At 39.3% G+C, this 22792-nt stretch overlaps 1 protein-coding gene across 1 annotated transcript in view; it reads left to right on the forward strand.

The window, feature by feature from the left end:
• The first annotated feature begins 7348 nt into the window (after nucleotides 1-7348).
• Nucleotides 7349-22792, forward strand: part of KIF5B (kinesin family member 5B) — a 71909-nt gene continuing 56465 nt past the window's right edge. Inside the window, exon 1 of the mRNA XM_027841521.1 lies at nucleotides 7349-7496. Coding sequence (XP_027697322.1) covers nucleotides 7371-7496 — 126 coding nt within the window. The 5' untranslated portion in view covers nucleotides 7349-7370. The remainder of the gene's footprint in view (nucleotides 7497-22792) is intronic.

The following is a 22792-nucleotide window of genomic DNA, read 5'->3' on the forward strand; positions in this document are numbered from 1 at the left end:
TGACATAAAGGGTTCAGAATCATGATCCATCCAGTTTAGTTTTCAACCTGAGAAGCTCATGCTATAGGGAGGGCACGGTCATCCTTTGACCAACTTCAAAGGTTAGGGAGAGGCCCCAGAATTTCCCTCCTTAAATGAATAAGTATTTCTTCAAATTTTATTATGTCTAGTACTGGTAGGGATAATAAAATTCATGAATTTGAAGCACTGTTCCTGCCCCCCAGGTTATAATCTAGTTAATGCAGAATTATCGCTGGTGAAACACTGAGGAGTTAAGCTGAATCATTGTGACTATAAGTGTAGTAAGTATTAACAGAGAAATCAGTATGTTTGGAAAAGGCTTCAGAAAGGAGATGGGCCTAGAGCAAGGAAGGGTAGGATTTAGATTCGTTGTTCAATAGTTTTTCAGTCATGTCCAACTCTTTATGACCCCATTTGGGGTTTTTTGGCAAAGATAATGGAGTGCTTTGCCATTTCCTTCTCCAGCTCATTTGACAGATGAGGAAACTGAGGCAAACAGGATTAAATGACTTGCCTAGGGTCACACAGCTAGAAAGTGTCTAAGGCCAGAAAGATGAGTCTTCCTGCCTCCAGGCCTGGTGCTCTAGGCACTATGCCACCTCGCTACCCCAGGATTTGGACAGGCAGAGGGAAAGATGGAGAATATCCAGGGCAGGATAACCTAAGCAAAGGCTCAGAAGTTTGAATAAATCTGATATGTAGGGGGCATAGGGAATATCCTGGCTTGGCTAAAGCCTAAACTGAACTAATTATCTCTCTCCTCCAGTTCCCCATCCCCTTCCAAATTTCCCTATTACTGTCACAGGCACCATCCTTCTAATCACCCAGGCTCAAACCTAGGTTCTATCTTTGCCTCTTCACTCTCTCTCAACCCCCATATTCAACCAATTACCAAGTCCTGTCATTTCTACTTTCATAGTATATGTACGTCCCCATCTTTCTTCTGACACCTGCCCAACGAAGGCCCTCGTCACCCCCCATCAAGTCTACTGCAACAGCCAACCTAGGTGGCTGGGTGTATAGAATTCAGGGAGCAGGGGGAGACTGGAAGGGAGACCAGTTTAGAGGCATGAAATGGGGGGAACAGCAGCTGTGGGGGAAATGCCCTGGATTTGGAGTCAGAAGAGCTTTATGAGTTTGGACAAGTCTTTTAGCCTCATCTATAAAATGGGGATAACTGGGTAATGTACTAAACTGCACTGCCAACAATAAATCATTCTACAAATGTCACTTGTTATTTGAGCAGTAAGAGTGAAATGGAGAGGAAGGTGTGAATTCCAGAGAAAATTCAAAGGAAGAAAGAATAAAAATGGATCAGAGGTTAGGTACAGATTGTCATTATTTTATGAAAAAGTGGTATTCACAAAGTTGGCTTATAAATCAGTTGTTTGGAACTCAAAACCCATTTTTCCATAGGAACAATATTATAAATGGGTGGTTAGGTTCTCAAGCCAGCCCATAAAATAATGTTTAACTCTGTGGTGTGCCTGAAGCATAACACTATTTAAGCTATACCTAACTATCCCTCGTAATATTGTTTCTATATAAAAATGAATTCTGAGTTGTAACTAACTACTTCAAAGATGGAGGGAAGGAGATGAGAGAGGTATAAGTGGTTTATATTCTCCAGGGTACCAATAACTACTTTCTAGATCAGCCTAAGAAAACATAACTCAAATCAGAGGACAATAAACCCCTTGGAAAACAAAGACCTCAGATAAAGATGTACTGTAAGCTTTTTTACATTTCATTCCCAAGTTGAGTATTAACAAATTAGGGATGGGGGAAGAAGGAAGAATTAAAGACCACTCCAAAGTATTTAGTGTAAGAGCCTGAAGAAATAGTATTAACTCTAATAGAAACTGGGTTATTCTGAAGGGAGTCTTTGGGGTTGGGGCAGGGAGAAATGATAACCTACGTGTATAAAGTCCTGTAAGGCATAAAGTCTTTAAAGCACTTTTCTCACAACATGAGGTATTTGGTAAATGTTATCATATTTATTTTACAAGATTGGAAACAAAAGGCTATGAGAGGTTAAGTGAATCACCCAGCCATTGCTTACCTGAGATGGGGATTTAAACTTTTAAGTCAACACTGAAACTCTTACATCACACTGCCCCTCTCTGAGTTTAGAGAATCTCAGTGAATAGAATCAGTGTAGGAGGCTTGCCAAGGATTGGGGACTGGCTAAACAAACTATGGCGCATGGATGCAATGAAATATGACTCCACTGTAAGAAACTTTTAATACAAAAGACACAGAGAAGCATGAGAAGATTTATATGAAAGAGGGCAGCAGAACCAGGAAAACAATATATGCAACGACTACAACAATGCAAATGGCAAGAAAAAAAACCAAAACTGAATGCTGTATAACTATAATGACCAAACCTGGCCTGGAAAAAAACGGAGATGGAAGATACACCTCTCTCTTCTTACAGACTTAGAAATCTATGGGTATGGAACAATGCTTCTGTTGTCAGACTCAGGAGAGGTGTTAGTTTTGCTGAACTGTTTTTTTCTTCTTTTTAAAAATCATTTGTTAAGAGGGATGGCTCTGTAGGCAAGGAAGGGGGACGGCTGTATTCAGAAATAAAGTTGATTAAAAAAAAAGAAATGCTTTGATGGTGAGTAGCTTCCTTAATAAACCATTATGGACCTATTTTTTTTTCTTTTGAATTCCACTGATGATGTGAGCTCCTGGTGAGTAACTTCCTCTATCAGTGCAGATCAGGGCCTTCTGGGTAATTTAAGAGTCTCCAAATGTTGCCTGAGGCACTGGCAGGTGATGTGACTTTGCAAGGGTTTACACAGCCAGATGTGTCAATGGCAGGATTTCAACCAAGGTCTTTTTGACTTCAAGGCCGGCTTTCTACTACACCACCATGTCACAACTATACTTTATTAATTTGTGGGAAATTTTTTAAAAACTAATTTTACTTTATGCCTCTAGCCCACTTGAAGAAGTGTGTTCCATATATTTAGTATTCCACAACATGGCCTTGTGACTAGAGAACATCCAGAAAACCTGGATTTAAATCTTGGCTCTGATGTTTCCTTACTAGCTATGCAATACGGGCAAATTACTTACTCTCTCTGATCCTGTAACTTCATCTGTACAATGGGAATAAGACCTATAGCATTTAGCTTATAGAGTTGTTTATAGTGAGGGTCAAGTGAGAGATATACAAATGGTACTTATTATTTGTGCTAACTCCTCCTCGTTTTTCTTTATCTATGTTTCTTTGGCAATCATCTTCATTTTACCTGCAATAGGGTGCACATGTCTCTATTTTTGCTCTCATTTTGCTCCCTTTTTGTTTTCTTACATCCCTGATCTGGGCGTTTTCTGACACCTCCCCCTAGGATTGGAACATAAAGCCACAAAACCTCCAATCCTTTCTTTTGTTCCGGAAATCCCAACCTGATGAAGGGATGCTTCAACTCTTCCTCTCCCTGCTCGGAAAGGAAACATTTTTTTGTACAGTCTTTGATTTAAACAAACTATAAAAAAAGTGATGTTAACTGGAAGTGACCCCTAAACAGAAAGATATGTGACTAGGTCAACTGCCAGAAGGAAATGAATGACAGTGAGTCCTACATAGAGTTTTCTTAAAACCTGCTGCCCCTTCCATGAATAATAACAATAACTAACATTTATAAAGTGCTTTAAGATTTGCCCTGTGTCACTCCTACTGCTCATCACCTTCACTCTTACATACATGATGCTGAATGAAGATGGAGGAAAGCACACAACTATTCTGTGTTCACTACAAATTTGTTACACAATCTTAATTGGGCCCTCATTGCTGCTAGGCAATCCTACTATACCCCTTCATCAACTCCCTACCCCACTCTCCACAGCAGCTCTTCCAAATCCTTTTTATCCCTCCTCAAACCTCGAAAACTTCTCCCTCCCCTCACCACCTCAGACGAGAACCTTGCCTCACATTTTATAAAAAGAATTGAGGCCATTTATCATGAGGTCCCTCTTCTCCCCTCTTCCTCATCTCCTATCATTCAGATGCCTTCTGCCACCATCTCCTCCTTCACTCCTGTCTCACATGATGAAAGGGTCTTACTTGTTAAAAAGGCGAGCCCCTCTATTTGTTCCAGCGAACGTACTCCTTTCCTTTTCCTCCAACAGACTGCCCCCTCTGTCATCCCCACCCTGTCACTTATTTTCAATCTCTCCCTGTCTACTGACTACAACCATGCCCATATCTCCCTCATCTGAAAAACATCCTTTCATCCCTGCTAACTACCCTATAAATTTTCTGCTCTTTGTGGCTAAACTCCTTGAGAACGCCATCTACAATCGGTGCCTCCACTTTCTCTCCTCTCACTCTCTTCTTAACCCCTTACAATCTGACTTCTAACCTTACTGTGCCATTGAAACGATTCTCCCCAAAGTACTAATGATCTCTAGTTGCCTTTTCTCTACTCTCATTCTCTTTGCCTCTGACACCTGCTGATCACTCTCTCTTCCTAGACACTCTCTCTCCTGTCTAGGTTTTTGGAATGCCATTCTCTCCTGGTTCTCCTCCTACTTTCCTGACTGTTCATTCTCTGTCTCCTTTGCTGGATTCTCCTCCATATCATGCCTTCTAATTCTAAGTGTCCCCCAGGGTTCTGTCGTGGGCCCTCTTCTCTTCTCTAAACTACTTCACTTGGTGATCTCATCAGCTCCCATGGATTTAATTACCATCTCTAAATTGATGATTTTCAAATCTATCTATTCTGCCCTAACTTCTCTACTAACCTCCAATCTCACATCTCCAACAGCCTTTCAGATATCTCAAACCATATTTAATGTCTAGTCAACACAGCAAATTCAACATGTCCAAAACAGAGCTCATCTTTCCCTTCCTAAGCCCTCCCCTGCCTGATACCTTCCCTATTACTGTAGAGGACAAGACCACCCTGCCAGTCCCTCCGGCTCACAACCTAGGAATCGTCCTGGACACCTCACCATCTCTCACCCCCCACAACCAAGTTGTTGACAAGGTCTGTGGATTCTACCTTGTAACATCTCTCAAATACATCCCCTGGTGAAGGCCCTCATCACCTCACATCTGGATTACTGCAATAGCCTGCAGATGAGACTGCCTGCCTCAAGTCTTTCCCCACTCCAATCCATCCTCCATTCAGCCACTAAAGTGATTTTCCTAAAGCACAGGTCTGATCATATCACCTCCCTACTCAATAAACTTCACTGGCTTCCTATTGCCTTCAGAAGCAAATACCAAAATGCTCTGGTTGACATTCAAAGCTTCTCATAAACTAGCCCCTTCCTACTTTTCCAGTCTTCTTCCACCTTACTCCCCACCACATACTCTTCCATCCAGTAACATTGGTCTTCTGGCTGTTCCACAAACAAGGCACTCCACCTCCTGGCTCCAGGCATCCTCTCTGGCATCCCTCCCCATCTTCACCTACTGACTTAAGTCCCAACTAAAAACCCACTTTCTACAGGAAGCCTCCTAGAACACCTCTTAATTCTAGTGTCTTTTCTCTGTTGTTTCCTATTTTTCCCGTACAATTTCTTTGTTGCCCCTCCCATTAGACTGGGAGCTCCTCTAGGGCAGGGAATGTCTTTTGCCTCTCTTTGTATCCCCAACCTTAGCACACTGCCTGGTAAGCTTGGAGTAGTGATGATGGTGATGGAGTAGTCTTTTATTTCCCCTCAGGGCCTGATAGGGGCTTCATAAATGTTTATTGATTGATACTTGTTTTCATTTGATTTGATCCTCACAACAACCCTGAGAGGTAGGTGCTATTATGTTCCTCAATCTATAGATGAGGCAACTGAGGCTCAAAAGAAGTTAAATGACTTGTCCAGGATCACACAGCTAACAAACATCAGAGTTAGGAACTGAATTCAGGTTTTCTTGAGTACAAGTTTAGCAATCTATCCACTGTCCCAGCTATTTTCCTTATTCTTAAATAAAAAAAATTATTGGTAAAAAAAAATCAAATTAAAAAAGTTCAGTTGTCATAAAAAGGTATTAATTGTAAAAAATAAAAATCAAACTTAAAAATTGTCATCAAAAAGTATTAATCGTAAAAAATAAAAATCAAATTTAAAAAGTTCAGTTATCTTAAAAAGGTATTATTGGTTTAAAAATAAAAATCAAATTTAAAATGTTCAGTTGTCATAAAAAGGTATTATTGGTAAAAAAAAATAAAAATCAAATTTTAAAAGTTCAGTTGTCATCAAAAGGTATTAATTGTAAAAAATAAAAATAAAATTTTAAAAATTGTCATCAAAAGGTATTAATGGTAAAAAATACAAATCAAATTAAAAAGTTCAGTTATCTTAAAAAGGTATTATTGGTTAAAAAAATAAAAATAAAATTTCAAAAGTTCAGTTGTCATCGAAAAGCATTAATTGTAAAAAATAAAAATCAAATTTTAAAAATTATCATCAAAAGGTATTAATGATAAAAAAAGAAATTTAAAAAGTTCAGTTGTCTTAAAAATGTATTATTGGTTAAAAAATAAAAATAAAATTTAAAAAGTTCAGTTGTCATAAAAAGGTATTATTGGTAAAAAAAAAAAAAACTTAAACTATAGTTTATAAAACCATAAACTATAAAATAGTTCAGTTGAGTCATAAAAAGTAGGGTATTAGTGAGAAAAAAAAAAAGTTCCGTTGAGCTATACATTTCTGGGACACACACAAGTCCCACTAGAAGCCGGGCAGGAAGAAATGTGCCTAGGAGTTGGCCAGGGCGGGGGGAAGGGAGCAGAGGCAAGGAAAGAGGCCCCTTCACGCCTGCGCCCTAGCCCTCCCTCCCTCCCTCCCTCCCTCGCTTCCCGGGCTCACCGCCGCCCAGAGTGGAGCGGCTGCGCACTGCATACGGGCCGGGGCCGGGCGGGCGAGTATTCCCAGAGCCGGGCGGGTAGGCGAGCAGAGCAGAGCGGAACCGGCGTGGGCTGAGCGGAGCCGAGCCCAGCCTGTCGTTCTCGGCCCGGGGAAGAGGCCACGCTCCCGCCTTCGCGGGACTCCGCTTCGCCTCTGCCGCTTCCTCTGCCAGGGGTGGGGACGCCGCCGGACACGCCGGACGCTTCGCCGGTCGCCTCGCCGGTCGCCGCCGCCATGGCCGCCATATTGAATCGGAAGTGAGGCGGGAGGGGGCAGAGGCGGCTGCCGGCGCCGGCGCCGGAGGAGGTTGGAGTCGCTCTTCCCGGCCGCCCCCGCCCCAGGGGAGCCCGGCCCGGCGCGCGGCTCGTAGCGGAGCGGCTCGGTCGGCGGAGCGCGGCCCCCGCGCACAGCCCCGCTCTCCCGGGTGCCGCGGCTGAGCGGCGGGGAGGGGCTCCGGGCCTCGGGCCCCGGCCGCGAGGAAGATGGCGGACCCGGCCGAATGCAACATCAAGGTGATGTGCCGCTTCAGGCCCCTCAACGAGGCCGAGATGGCCCGGGGCGACAAGTACGTCGCCAAGTTCCAGGGCGAGGACACGGTCATCGTCGCGGTGAGTGTCTGCCCTGTCCGGCGCGGGCGCGGGCTGGGGGGGGCGGGGTGCGGGGCGAGGGGCGCTGCAGCCTCCTTCCCCCCAACGCCCTTTCCGGCCGGGACCGCGGGGTCCTGCGCCCCAAATTCCAGGGCGTTCGAGTTGCCCGCACGATCCAGCTACTTGTTGGTCCCCATTGGAAACTCTGCCTGTCACTTCGCTGGGTCCAGGGGGCGGGGGGAGGGGCTGGAAATTAACATTCCAACTAGAACTGGGCTCGGTCCCTTCCCACCCCACCGCCCGACCCTGTACTTGTGCTTCGTTCAGCGAATGCAAAGTTGTTAGCCATTTGTTCAAAGTGGCCGTGAAAGAACGAGCCAGCTTGCTTTCGGAATCAGGCTGCCAGATTTTTTTAGACGAGAAATAGCGAAGTGATCAGAGAGGGATAGGTCCCTCTCCCTGCCCCACCCCCAGTCTTTTTGCTCTTTGTCAAAAGGAAACTGGACCGAGTTTTAAATTTTCGTTTCAAAAAAGGTAATACTGTCGTGTTGTATTTTGACCCAAAAGGAACTTCGCTAGAAGAGATGGATCGGTTAACTAGACCTTGTTTTCATTTGATTAGTTACATACCTGAAAATGTAGCCAAGTTGTCCCGTGCAGTCCAGGCCTGCCACAAAGGAAATTACAAAGTTACTTGGTGAAGGAAGTGAGTCCAATAGTGCTGTCATAGTTCCTATCTGCATGAAGATGCTAGTAGTGACTAAGCTTTCTCTCGAGTGAGGCGAAAGACATCGAAGTTAGTTTAGAATAGTGTACTGGACGAAATATTTTAGGATACGTTCAATATGCTTTCCCATATATGTGGTGACCCTAAAGTGGATAGTAAAATAATGCCTGCATTGAACTGGTAAAGACTTAATTCTTGTTTTCCTGATGATGCCGGGGCAGTCTGTAATGCTAGTTAATTACTTTGTATTTTAACTTATTTTAATTTTAGCTGCTGACAGAATTTTAGCTGCAAATATTCCATATTTAATAACACATTTAGGGCAGTTTAATTTGGAAGGAAAATCAGAGTCATTTGTAGCATTTGGAATAGTGGAGAAGTTTTAGAACCTTAAAATACATGGTAAAGTGTTTTATTTTGTTTCTTCCCCCTCCACCCCATTTGGTCTTCCCAAATTCAACTTCAGAAAATGAATGACAGCTCTAAGATGGTAGCTTTTCAGTACGGTACGGGTCTTTGACAAACAAAAGTTGACTAAGTGCCAACAGATGGATTGTTGAAGGACTTGATATCAGTCTAATTCTTAGTCGGTAGTCCCTCATATCAAAAGCTTTTACTCTAAATTCAGGAAATGAATAAGTATTTAGGCTTGACCCAGGAGAAGTCACCTTCCAGAAAAGGACACTTATAGGGTATATTACATGATAAATTATAACCTTTTTCCTTGTAAATTTATTCTTCACATATTATCTTCCACAGTTGTATTTGTTAATGTTAGTATTTATCCTAGGATTTGGTGGTCATAAGTGTAATAAAAATTAGGTTGCAAACCCAGACACAATGTGTGAAGGAAAAGTTGGAAGAAATCATTGAATTATTGTCCCTACTAAGCATAGATGCCTTAATATTTCATTATTCAAGATTTCCTTGGTGTAAACAAATGGAACTAGGTAAGGCAAAAAAAAAAAAAACCAAACCACAAACAGGTGACCCAGTATGAATCAGTCATGAACAGTTGGGAAGATTTGGCATTTAGATAAACTAGGGAATAATTTAATTTTGTTTGAAAAAAATACAGTACAGGGGGTTGCAGAAATGCAAGTATAGCTTTCAGATTTGATTATGAGGACTTCAGAACTGATGTGTTTATTATCAGTACATCAGTTGTTGATTTAGAGTGGCTTTTTTTCTCTGGATATACCTAGGGATTTTATTTTCCTCAAGACCTGAGCCTTGTATTTTTGTTGAATTCTAGTAAATGGATTACTTCTTTTTTTAAGCAGGTAGTTAAATGTTTTTGTTTATTTACTAAAAGTTTTCTAAATGTAACCATTAGTTTGCCATTCTTTTTCCTGAGTCATACTGATTAAGCAGGTAGTTAAATGTTTTTGTTTCTTTACTAAAAGTTTTCTAAATGTAACCATTAGTTTGCCATTCTTTTTCCTGAGTCATACTGATTTTTTTCTTAAACATGTCTCCCCTCAACTCAACTAAATAAACTTTTATTAGTGAAAGGTACAGGGAATACAAAGACAAAAAATGAAATAGCTCTTGTCCTTTTAAGGAGTTCATCTACCAAGATTGAAATATTACAGCAGTCTGAATGCTGCTATGGAAGTTAATGTAAGAATCCTACTTTTCTTCAGCATTCATTTTCTATTCCTCCATACTTAAATGCCTTCCTATCCTTTTCATAGATATGACTAATCTGCACACACATCAATCTCATTTATAGTCAGTTGGTCTCTGTGTAGCCCTTGTCTGTTTCCTGATTCATCATTTCTACAGGTACAATACATATAATGGATAAGTTTGCTATATGAATTTAATTAAAAATTAATTTGATTTAAAAAGAATTTCAGCTAGTACAAAGTTTAATACCTGCATTGCCCTCTGAGTTTTAGGAAAACAAATGTTTATAGTTCAGAGAATTAATGTATTTTGATTTTTGCCTTTATATTTGGAAAATAAGACTTGATGCCACATAGAAACAACTTGTTTAGTTACAGAAAGTAAACTTGCTCAAACATCAATAAGAAAAACAATTCCTACCTGTTTGGGCAACATTAAGGTGGAGGAACATGCTGGTTTGCATCATTTTTAGTAGCTTTACTGTATAGGAGAAACTCAGCATGTAGACATAGAGAAAGTAGGTTTCCTTAAAACAACAGGAAAATGAACAGGAAAAAGTACTTCCTACCTGTTGTTTCACCAATTAGGTAGAGCATGCTAGTTTGCATCACTTTGCTAAGCAGCATTCCTTTTATGGTGAATGACTTCACACAGTGGAGTCTGCCAGAACCAAGTATAGGCAGTTGTGGCTCTTGAAATGAGAGGTGGATAAAACTGATTAGGTCATCTTGGCCATTCCCTGGCCTGAGGAGAACAGAGTAGCTTCAATTTGAAGTGCTTAGTGTGGTTTTTGGCGCTTCTGGCTAGCCCAAGATGGACATTTGATATAGTAGTAGATAGATAGTAAAGAGAGAGAGAGCAGCATCTCTGCCTTGAAAAATATAGAGGAGTACCTCTAGACATATTTGTTGTTGTTTTTAACAGGAAGTCTTCAAAAAAGTTGGTTTCTATCAAAACATAAAGTAAATGGATATAAGGTTGTGATAGTAAACCATAGTTGCGTTTTGGATTCACCAAAGTGTTGGCCTAAGTGAGGGAAACCTAAAGTAATTTCTATTTAGAATTCCAGAGGAAGGCTGATTCTTGAGCAGAATTATATGTTTGACTTTGTTAATAACCAAATTTGGCATTCAGTTTAGTCTGTATGGATGTGTGAGAAAGAATCATCATATATAAAAAATGTAGGATACAAACATAGTCCAGGTAATTGACCCATTTCCTTTTTTTTTTTTCTTGACTCCCAGTCATGTGAATTCATCTTGTGACTGAGTGCCTGTATACAGGAAATCTGAAACTGAGTATGTCTAAAGATAGGTAAATGGAAAAGTTCCATAATATATGTGTCTAAGGACATGTCTGTAGTTAAGGACCAGGTTCTAGAGTGTGTGCATGTCAGAAGTTTGAGTTTTCTGTTGTTCACGCTTCAGTTGGAAAGTTGTTCAAGATGTTTCAGTGGCCCCCTATTACCTCTAGGATAAAATACAAAATCTAGCATGAAAGCCCTTTACAAGTGTGGCTCCAGCCTACCTTTCCAAACTTATTTCATGTTACTTTCTTTCTCATACTCTGTTGTGTTCCAGTTCGACAAATCTTTGCCTCAAGGCTGGCCCACCTCCTTTTCAGTATTTCTGACACTATTTCTTGAGTGTATTAATGGAAGCATGCTAAAAATACACTTGCACCTAGTCTAGCATGGCTGCCGAAGAAATGTTCGTGTAAATATCATTTTTGAATTTTTTAGTCTTTAAAGTGAGGAGTTTTTAAACTACTGAATTAGATATACTCTTTACTCCCATTTACTCCACATATCCAGTTAAGTCTTGTCATTTCTACCTTTCCATCTCTCCTCTGTGTCCCCTTCTCTTCCCTTACAACACATGCTGCCCTGATGCTGGTTTCAGTCTCCTCGTGCCTCACTGCATTGCATCCTCCATTCAACTGCCAGAGTGATTTTCCTAAAGCACACATCTGACCATGTCACCCCACTTCCCCCCAGAAAAACTCCAGTGGCTTACTATATTACCTCCAGTCCAGAAGCTCTTCCCAGTCCTCCCTCACTCCTCCCACTTGTAGCATTATTCTTCTGAGATTATCTTCCATTTATAATCTTGTATATGACTGTTTATCTTGTCTATATATACCTTTTTGCATGTTGTCTCCATTAGGATGTGAGCTCAGAGGAGAGGAACTGTTTTTACTTTTTTTTGAATCCCTAGCTCTTAGCACAGTACCTGGAACATAGTTAATTGTTTAATAGATTCTTGCTGACTAATACACCAAATATGATCAGTAATTATAAAACTTCTTAAATTGCTTTCTAATATAAAGTATCATTTATATTAAAGCCATCTAATGCTCCTAACAGGAAACTCAGGTACTCAAATGGATGTGTCCTTTCTACTGTGCAGATAGCTTCTAGTCCATGCCTTTTTTCCTTTCCCAAGCTACCTGTCTGCTCCACCTTTTTGACATAATGTTTAGAATGGGTACAACACCAGAAGTATTTTAAACTTTAGAAGTTAAAACAATTAAGACAAAAGAGCACTTTTGAACAATTAGAATTTATTAGCCATCATGGTCCCAGAGTGAAAGCCTTCTGTTTCTTCCTGGTTTGAATTGTGAGGTATACTCTTCAGTTTTAGTTGTCATCTCTATGTCTTTGCACTGGTTCCCCCCCCCCTTTTTTTTTAATCGGGTATGGAATTTAAAATGTGTTTGCCATTAAGATAGCAATCACAGATGACGGAACCAAGTTTTATACTGGCTGATAGAGGGAGCACTTGTTCAGGCTTCCAAGAATGAGTTTAAATAAAACCCTGACTCTTGGCCTTGTGATTTCTACCACTGGACTAGATTATTAAAACAAATAACTTAAAAAAAAAATCCTTGAATAGGTAAGGTCTTCAAAACTGGAGTAGACAAGGTCCACAACTGTCAAATTTGATCCTAAGGGTTTCATGACTCCAGTTTTTTTTTTAAAAAAGACATCTCCATCCTCCATTCCTTTTCATTTCTGCGGCCACTCCCCCCCCATCTGTACCCCATACCTTACACCTATATTTCTTGCACTTATTTCTTAACAGATATACCTGCCTCTCTACTTTCCACCCCACATATTAGCCAGCTTAATCTGCCTAAAGAAATACTGTATTTGTAAATGTTTTTAGAAATATTTCTTTAAAGTCTTTAATGGTTTTTTAATTTTTGCCTATTGCCTACCGAATAAAATCTGAACTCCTTATTCTGGCACTTAAGACAGTCTGGCTCCAATTTATCTTTTCAAAGCCTTTCCTTACTATTCTTCTACCTTTATTTTTTTCTTTTTTTTTTGGAAAAAAAAATTTTCTTAGATTTATTCATTTTGAACTTAAAATACAAAAAGACTAAAAAAAATTTCCAAATACACAGCACAACATAAAAAAAGGATTCAGTATAAAACCATGAATTTCCATTTAACACTGTTTGCTTTTTTTGAAAAACTATTAATACTAGACATTGCTTCCAAGGCTACACTGTTTTTCTGTGTTTCCTTCTAAGTTTTCTTTTGTTCTCTGCAGTGCATTACTCCCCTAACTTTAACTTTATATTCTGTACAATCAGGACAACTTATTATCTGATTGAAATATGCCAGGCTTTCTGAAACCTTCTTCATCTCTTATGGCCCTGCCTATTGAAATCCTACTCATCTTTTAAGGCCCAGTTCAGATTCCAGTCTTAGATCTCTGATCCTTTGATTCAAATACCTCACCTTCTCCATAATGCTTTCCCTGATCACTAAAGCCAGAAGTAATTCCACCTCCCTGAGTATTCTTGTAACAGTTAGTTTGTACCACTAACATAGCACTTAATACAAACAGCTTTGTATTGTAGCTATTTGAATACACTTTAAAATTCTTGGTAGAATCTAATCTCTTTAAAGACAGAGACCTGGTCTTTTACATGTCTACTTCACAGTGCCTTGCACGAACGAGTTTTTGAATAAATAGTATAAATATAATTATGATGTAAAATAAATTATTTTAGTTCCATAGAAAGCATGTTTACATGGTTCATTATAGCTGTAAGATTCTGTATTAAATGCATTTATTTCTTTTATTAAGGTTTTTTAGAACTGAGAAATTAAGTTTTTGTTCTGTTTATAGTTGCAATATAATTGAAGAATGAAAGTATAGCATTTTTCTTTGAATTTTTGTATAGCAGTACTATGAATCTGTTTTTTCAAAAGAAATGTTTTAGTCTTTATTTTGGAAGGGTTGAACAATAAAGAACAATATAATTGGCTTTTTCTGTGAGTTTTTTTTTTTTGGCTACAGAATTTTTTTAATCATCAAAACAGTTCATTGTCCTTTGTTATACAGAATTGACTAATAAATTTTTATTGAAATTTTAAAAGAGCTCTAGTAAGGGATTTTTTAGAAGACTAGGATAAAACTGAGTAAATGTCTTCATGATGAAGTGAAGTATTGAAGGATCTTGAAATATCACCCGAAACTCCCACTTACAGGGCAATATTCCTTGTTCCTCATACAATCCATAAAGCATCCAAAATAAAAGAAATTCAGGGCCTACTTCGCTGTCAAGTTTGCTCTGCCTTAATTGCCCTATCCCTATAGTATTTTTATCAGTCAGTCAATAAACATTAAGCACCTGCTATGTGCCAGGCACTGTGCTAAGTGCTGGGAAGTGGTTTCTGTTATTTAACCTTGACTTTGGTTAAGTTTGAACTCTTGGGAGGCCAGTGATTACAATTGTTTTGCTGAATGACTACTTGCCTTCTCCTTCTAGAATTTTTAAAATTTTTTTGACTTTCCTGGCAGAGTAGAGGTGAAGCCAAGTAAAAGTTTACTTCCGCACATCCATTTCAGCTTTTTTACATATATTATATCCTATATGTTCTTCATCTTAAGAGGCTAGGTTTTAAAAATTATTTAATTTTCATTTACTCATGTTGTATCTGACCCTCTTAGTATAAGTAATCAAGAATTGACTGCTTTTTAAATAGCATAGATTGAATTATGAAATACTTGGTTCATAATAATTGCTTGTATTTATGTAGCACTTTATTATTTACAAAGTACTTAAAACAATCAAGTAAATATAACTGCAATAACAATCCAAACAATATAATTGGCTGGTTTTTTTTAGGGTTTTTAGGAGTACAAGGCTTACATTTGTTTGTCTACTCCACATAGTAAGCACTCTTTAAATATTTGTTGTTTTGATTTTCAATAAGAAAGAAGTTTGCAGAATTTTTCAAATCCAGATCCTTTCAGTTAAATGTACCTATTGGTTAATATATTGTTGATATTTTCTTTGTAGCCAAGGAAGTAAGATTCAAGATATTTTGTGTTCCCTCTGTTTTGTGTCCCCTCCGAAGATTGCTGAGATTGTTTACTAGGTAGATGGAGACACATAAAGCAGACAGGTTGAAGATTCACTATTTCTTTCAGAGGTAGGAAACTATTTGAGAGCTGTTTTAATTCCCTTTTCCTTAGTGAAGACATTGAGATAAATTTAAAGATGTGTCACAGGTGTGCAATAATAATAATAATACCTCATAATTATATAGCACTTTAAAGTTTACAAAATACTCTCCTTAGAACTCTGTGAAGTAAGTAATACAAATATTATCCTCACTTTACAAAGATACTGAGGTTTGTAGAAGTAAAAGGACTTAAATAGTCATCCATTTAGTGAGTATCAGGGCTAGAATTTGATTCAGGTCTCCATTTATTATCAAATAAGACTGAGTCTGCTCTATCGTCTTTTTTTTTGTTTCTGTTCTCTACCTCCATATAAATATGGTCTTCAATTGTGGGTCACTACTGCTTATTAGTTTTGTTGTGTCTTATTCTTCTTTGTTATCGCCTACAGTGGCTTACCACAGTACCTTTCCTGTAGTAGGCTCTCAGTAATATTTGTTGAATGAATGATTGGCCAAGATTTCTAGTAGATAACAAGGAATGTGTTATTGTATTCCATCTTAAATAGCAGACCAAGTGGGTTTGAAAGGGCTTACTGCAAACATCCCACTGCCTTGTCTTATAGCTTCTGATGATTCATCGTTTTCTTTATTATGCTTAGCTCAAGGTGATGGTACTTGACATTTATATTTTTTGCAGCTCTATTGTACCAGCTCTGCTTTGGTTTAAATGGCGCTAAGTGATTCTCTAGTTATATTGGAAGGTAGCATGGCATGTGGAAGAGCCTTAGGGAGCATCTTGTCCAATGCCTACAATTTACAGGTGAGGAAACTGAATTAGAGGATTATAGATTTAGAGCTAAAAGGGATTGGACATTGAGTCCAACCTTATTTTACTGCTAAGGAAATGATCTTTCCTCTCTCTGAAGAGTTAGGTTAAGACTTGTCTTCTTAAATTATACAACTAGTGATGTTCATGATCATTCAGTAAATGATCTCTTAACTCTTAGTTTACTTAGTTTACTGTAGGAAAGTATTCTTATTTTTACAAATGAGGAAACTTAGACTTAAAGGTGACTCATCTACAGTCGCACATGTATCAGAGTCAGGGTTTGAACCTTGATCTTCTGAATTTAAGTGCATTGCCTGTTTTACTAATCCCTGTTGCCTTGGGAATATATAGAGGTTCAGATGACAGTGGACCAAAATTATACAATTTAGTTCCCTTTTCTTGTTCTGCCACCGGCCTCGGGGGCAGCTGTCACAAGAGCGTCATCGAATTTGGAATCAGGATGTGGGTTCACATTATGGTCCGTTGGCTTATTAACTCTGTGACTTTGACCAATTCACTTACCTCCTCTGAGGCTGACTTTTTCTTGTCAGTAAAATTGAAGGGTTTGATTATAAGTTCCCTTCTCTAAATTAATCAGTTTTCTAAATCTTTAAATTATAGCATATGGCATAGCGACTAAGTTAATGTATCAACTTGGAAATCCTTTTGGAGAAGAACTAAAAAATTTTTTTGCTTGTTATATGAAAATGAACTTTTTCATTTGAATGTAAAATGAACTTAATCTGCTAGGTAGTTTAGTAGTTCATTCTGTATCAATTTTTATCTTTAAACTATAATAATAGGATAATAGTAGTGTCTAATCACAAAAATAACTAAGCCATTTATCCTGTTTTTAATGATTTCCAGAGTCAAGTTAATATTTACTCCCTGCTTTTCAAAGGAGTTGAAGACATGGGTGAGGACTAGGGAGACTGACAGAAAATTACACGTAGGTGAAATATGAATAAGTAAAGTACTACTTGGTTTTGGCTCCATTTATGATTTGGGCTTATCCCCAGGGATAATGGTAAGAGGTTCACATTTATATAATATTTTATGGTTTCATAGTAATGGCAAGCATTTATATAGCACTCTGAGGTTCACAGTGGTTTAAAATGCACTTTTCTCACAACCCTGTAGGAAAGTATTCTCATTTTTACAAATGAGGAAACTTAGACTTAAAGGTGACTCATCTACAGTCGCACATGTATCAGAGTCAGGGTTTGAACCTTGATCTTCTGAATTTAAGTGCATTGCCTGTTTTACTAATCGCTGTTGCCTTGGGAATATATAGAGGTTCAGATGACAGTGGACCAAAATTATACAATTTAGTTCCCTTTTGAAGCCAGAACACTCAGGCATGTTCTTACCAAATATCAATAATAAAATACAAGATTATTAGACCCTTTGTATTGTTTTATATTTATCCTGAAGTATATTGTGATCTCCATGTTGGTGCTAGAGCTCCTTTAGCTTCTTAGAGGTCTTACAACCTGGAGATAATCTAAGTAAACATGGAAATTCATAATGGGGAGAAGGAGGTAAGGATCATGTGAGAGAGTATTTCTCTTGATTTTTTTCTTTTCCTGCCATATTCATGGTGAGTTAATACAATATAAATTCTCAACAGACAAATATTGGAGGTGTATAGAACTGAATATTGAAAGATAATGTTAGTTGAACATGGGTCATAAATTAGTGCATATTTTGTCATCAATAAAGAAAATTCTGTATCCTATTAGAACTACCAAGTCTAACACATCTATTTATTGCCCTTGCAGATATACCCTCTTATAAGAAGTTGTGCCATGAATCATTCCCTCTCATATTCAATTTCTCCTTTCTGCCACTCCTTTGCTACCTACAAACGTGATCAGCTCTTCTCATCCTAAAAAATTACTTTGACTCTGCTTCTGTCTCCTCAAGCTGTAGCCACAGAAATCCTTTTTATAGTGCCAAGTTAGCGAGCCTCTGCAGTTGCTGCTCTTGGCTTCTTGCAATCTGGCTTCTGTTCTGTTCTCTCCAGGGGTACTATGGTCTCTTACCTGCTGAATCTGGTGGTCTTTTTTGGATGCTCATCCTCTGCAGCTTTGGATATTCTTAACACCCACTCTCATATATTCTTTCAGCCTTTGACTTGTATGTTAATCTTCCTCCCCTTTTTTTTTTCCTCTCTGTTTGGTTATTCTTCCTAAATACTCACCTCTGTTTTTGCTACTCAGTTCTCTCTGGGTTCTGCTACCTGACTGACTACCCTTCAGTCATCTGTGCCCTGCCCCCATCACCTGTGAGTGTTCCACAAGTTCAAGAACTTTAAAATTCCCATCTGACCATAAGCTCCTGTCATTCCATATTTGCTTATCCTTCATTCCTCCTGAAGCTATTCTTCATCCCACTGTGACCTCTAGTCTCTTTACTTCTCAGTGTTTCATGGATCAAAATGAAGGTAAACTGAGGTACAGAGTTCTGAGCACGTTGAATTTATTGGTAAGGCTAGCAGTTACCAATAAAGGGGGTTTGTTTGTCAGTTGCCATGCAGATGACTTCCAGATTGCATATAGTTTCTCTCCCGAGCTCTAGTCCTTGCTCTCCAGTGACTATTAGACATTTCCAATGAAATGTTCCCCAGACATCTCCAATTCAAACTATCTAAAATGGAATTCATTTTTTTGTGCCCCAGACCTTACCCTGCTTGCAGACTTCCCTTTTTTCTGTTGCAGGTACCATCATCCTTCAATAGTTGCTCTGTTTGTCAACATTGGAGGCATCGCCTACCCATCCCTTGCCTCACCCCCATATCCAGTTTAGTTGTCAAATCTTGATTCTCCCTCCATATATCATATGTGTCTCCTTCTTTCCACTTATATACCACCCTAATTCTGGCCCTCCCCTATTACTTCTGTCTTGGACCGTTATCGTAGTCTCCTGTTGGTCTCCCTGCCTCAGGCTTCACCCTTCCATTCCACACAGCCACCAAAGTTATTTTTCAAAATCAAGTCTGACCACATCATGTCTTTAGTCAGTAAACTCTAGCGGCTCCTTATTGCCTTTCGGATCAAATATAAGCTCTTCTATTTTTAAAAGCCATTCACAGCCACCTATATTTTTTGCATCTTTATACATGATTCCCCTTCCTGCACTCTCTAATCTAGTGAAACTGGCCTTCTGTCATTTCCTCACACATGCTCTTCCATCTCCCAACTCCTTTATTTTGCACTGGCCTTGCCTCAGTTTTGTATTTTGAATACCCTTGCCTGTTATTCACTCTTTCTTCCTTACTGCTGCCTCATTAGAGGACACAACTCAGGCTCCAGCTTTTGCCTGAAACCTTTCCTGATTCCTGACCTCCCCCACCCCCAATGTCATCTCTTTCTAACTATCTTGTACTTCTTCCATGTGTGTTTACATGCATTTTGTCTCCCAAGATAAACAGTTAAACTCCTTGAGAGTAGGAGTTATTTATTTATTTTGTATTTGTATCACCAGCACCTAATACAATGCAAGGCATGTTATAAGTGCTTGTTGAGTCATTGATTCCTAAAGCATAGGTCTGACCATGTCTGTCCCTTACTCCAAAACCTCTATTGACTCTAAAATGGAAAAATTCTTTATTTGAAATTTAAGCCCTTTGTAGCCTAGTTCCAGATGACACTTTCCACTCTACTTTCTAGCCATAGTGGTTTTTTACATAATATTCCATCTCCAGTTTCCATGCCTTTGTCTGAACAGGCTGTTCCTCATGCCTGGAATACTCTTTTCATCTCCACTTATTTTACATATTGTTTTCCTGATGGCATGAAAGCTTCCTGAGAGAGAAGCTGTTTTGTTTTGTCTTTGAGTCAACAGTATCAGGCACCTAGTAGGTCAGTAAGTTGGTCAGCTAGCATTTATTCAGCACCTATGTGCCAGGCTTCCTGCTAAATGCTATGGCTACAGAAAAGGTCCTGCTCTCAAGGAGCTCACAGTCCTTGGGGGGAGACAATGTGCAAACAGCTATGTGCGAGATAGAAGCAGAAGAAGTTGGGGGTAATCTCGGAGAGAAAAGCGCAAAGATTAAAGAGAACTGGGAAAGATGAGACTCTGGCTGAGACTAGAAGAAAGCCAGGGGAGGTGGGAGATAGGAGATGAGGAGGGAGAACATTCTAGGCATTTGGAGCAGCCAGTGAAAATCTCTAGAGTAGGGAAATGGAGTGTAGAGGAACAGCATGGAGGCCAAGTTTCACTGTATCCTAAAGTATGTGCATAAGGTATAAGGTAAGGTATTAGAAAACTAGAAAGGTGGGAAGGAGCCAGGTTATGAAGGACTTTCAAAGCCAAACTGAGGATTTTATATTTGAAGTAATAGGGAGTCACTTGAGTTTATTAATAGAGGGGGGATATGGTCAGATCTGCCCTTTAGGAAGATGCATTAGACAGCTGAATGGAATATGAACCAGAATGGAGACCAGCTAGAAGACTCTTGAAATAGTCCAGGTGTGAAGTGCTGAGGGCCTGCACCAGGTTGGTGCTGGTGCCAGTGGAAAGAAGGGGGCATATAGATGAAAGATGTTGGAAAGGTATAAGCAACAGACTTACCTATTGTTGAAAGACAATGAGGAATTGAAGATGACAGCTAGATTTTGAGCCTGGCTAATTGGGAAGATGGCGATACTCTTGACAGTAATAAGAAAGTTAGGAGAGTCAGAGAAAGATAAATTAGTTCAATTAATTTCAGTTTTGGACGTGTTGAGTTTAAGATGTTCACTGGACATCTAGTTCAAAATATTTAAAATATCCAATAGGCATTTGGAGATGAGATTAAAATTCAGGTGAGAGGTTGAGAGCATCTCAAGTAGATCTGGTCATCTGCATAGAGATGATAATTGAATCCATGGGAGCTGATGTGATCGATCAATAAGAGAAATAGTGTAAACGGAGAAGAGAAGAGGACCCAGGACAGAGCCTTGGGGGACCCCTTTAGTTAGTGGATATAACCTAGATAAAGATCCAGGAACAGAGACGGAGAAGGAGCAATCAGGTAGGAGAAGAGTCAGCAGAGACTGTTGCTTTGAAAACCTAGAGAGAAGAGAATATTAAGGAAGAGAAGGTGATTAGCAGTGTCAAAGGTTTCAGAGTGGTCAAGAAGGATGAGGATTGAGAAAAGGCCATTAATTTTGGCAATTAAAAGATCATTGGTAACTTGGGCAGCTGGATGGCACAGCCAATAGAATGCTGGGCCTTAAGTCAGGAAGACTCATATTCCTGAGTTCAAATCTGGCCTCAGACGCTTACCAGCTGTGTGTCCCTGAACAGGTCATTTAACCTTGTTTGCCTTGGTTTCTTCATCTGTAAAATGAATTGGAGAAGGAAATGACAAACTACACCAGTATCTTTGCCAAGAAACCCCAAACGGAGTCATAAAGAATCAGACACAACTGAAAAACAGCTGAACAGCAATAGTAACTTTGGAAAGATTGTTTTGGTTGAATGATGAGATTGAAAGCCAGACTGTAGAGAATTAAGAGAGTGAAGAGAAAGGGAATAGAAGCACTTACTGAAGATGCCCTTCTCAAGGAATTTACCCAAAAAAGGGAGGAAAGCTATAGAACAATAGCTAGTAAGAATAGATGGATCAGGTGAGGGTTTTTTTGAGCATAGGGGAGACGTGGGCATGTCTGTAGGTAGTAGGGAAGCCGCCAGTAGATAGGGAGAGATTGAAGATTAATGGGAGAGCAGGAGTGATGGGTAAATTTGCTAGAGAAGATGGAATGGAATGGGTTCATTCCTGCGTATAGAGGGGTTTGCAAGGGGAGGCCCACCTCTTCATGTGAAACCAGAGGGACAGAGGAGATAGTTGAAGAAGGCATCTGAATGACATTAGATGAGGAACAGAAGAGAAGATGGAAGGCTCTACTGATGACCTCATTTTGGGGGTTTTTTTGTTTTTTTCCCCCAGTTAAAGTCAAGCTTCTCAGCCAATAAGGTAGGGGAGTGGGGAGCTGTGGGAGACTTAAGGAGGGATGAAAAGATTTGCAAGAATCTCTGTAGTGAGTGGGTTAGTGAATTGATTAGGATGTCAGATGATTGCCTTACCATAGTGAGAGCCCAATAGAGGTGCTTAAAAAATGCTTGTTGATTAATCTGAAATTCAATATCTTGCCTGAACTTCGGTCTCAGATATCTTTAATACTTAATCAAAATTGCCCTCTGGGTATCCTATTGGTATCTTTTAACATGTCCAAAGTGTTACTGGATATTTTCACCCTTAAATCCTTCCTTCACCAGACATCCTTTTTCTTAAGAGACAACCACCATCCTTCTAATTTCCTCAACTTTATACTCCAGGAGTTATCTTTGATTTTTCCCTTGCCCTTCATCCCAATCAGTTTCCATATCTGTTTGATTTTTCTTCCTTGGCGTTTCTTACATCTTACTGCTCTTATGGCCCTCTAGGTCCTCATGTGCGGCCCTTTGACTGAATCTAAACTTACAGAACAAATTCCCTTAATAAAAGGATTTGGTCTGTAAAACTTGGACCGAGGCAAAAGGCTGCACCCAAGGACCTAAAAGACCACATGTAGCCTCAAGGCTGAAGAACCCCTGACCTAGCTACTCGTCTAATTCAGAGCTTTTATTACCTCTCATCTGATCTATTGTAATAGCTTCTTAATTAGTCTCTTTACTCCAGTCTCTCTTCTGTCCAGTCCATCCTGCACAGTTGTCAA

The sequence above is a fragment of the Vombatus ursinus genome, unplaced genomic scaffold (genome assembly GCF_900497805.2).
Source record: "Vombatus ursinus unplaced genomic scaffold, bare-nosed wombat genome assembly UNPS02014861.1, whole genome shotgun sequence".
Taxonomy (NCBI): domain Eukaryota; kingdom Metazoa; phylum Chordata; class Mammalia; order Diprotodontia; family Vombatidae; genus Vombatus; species Vombatus ursinus.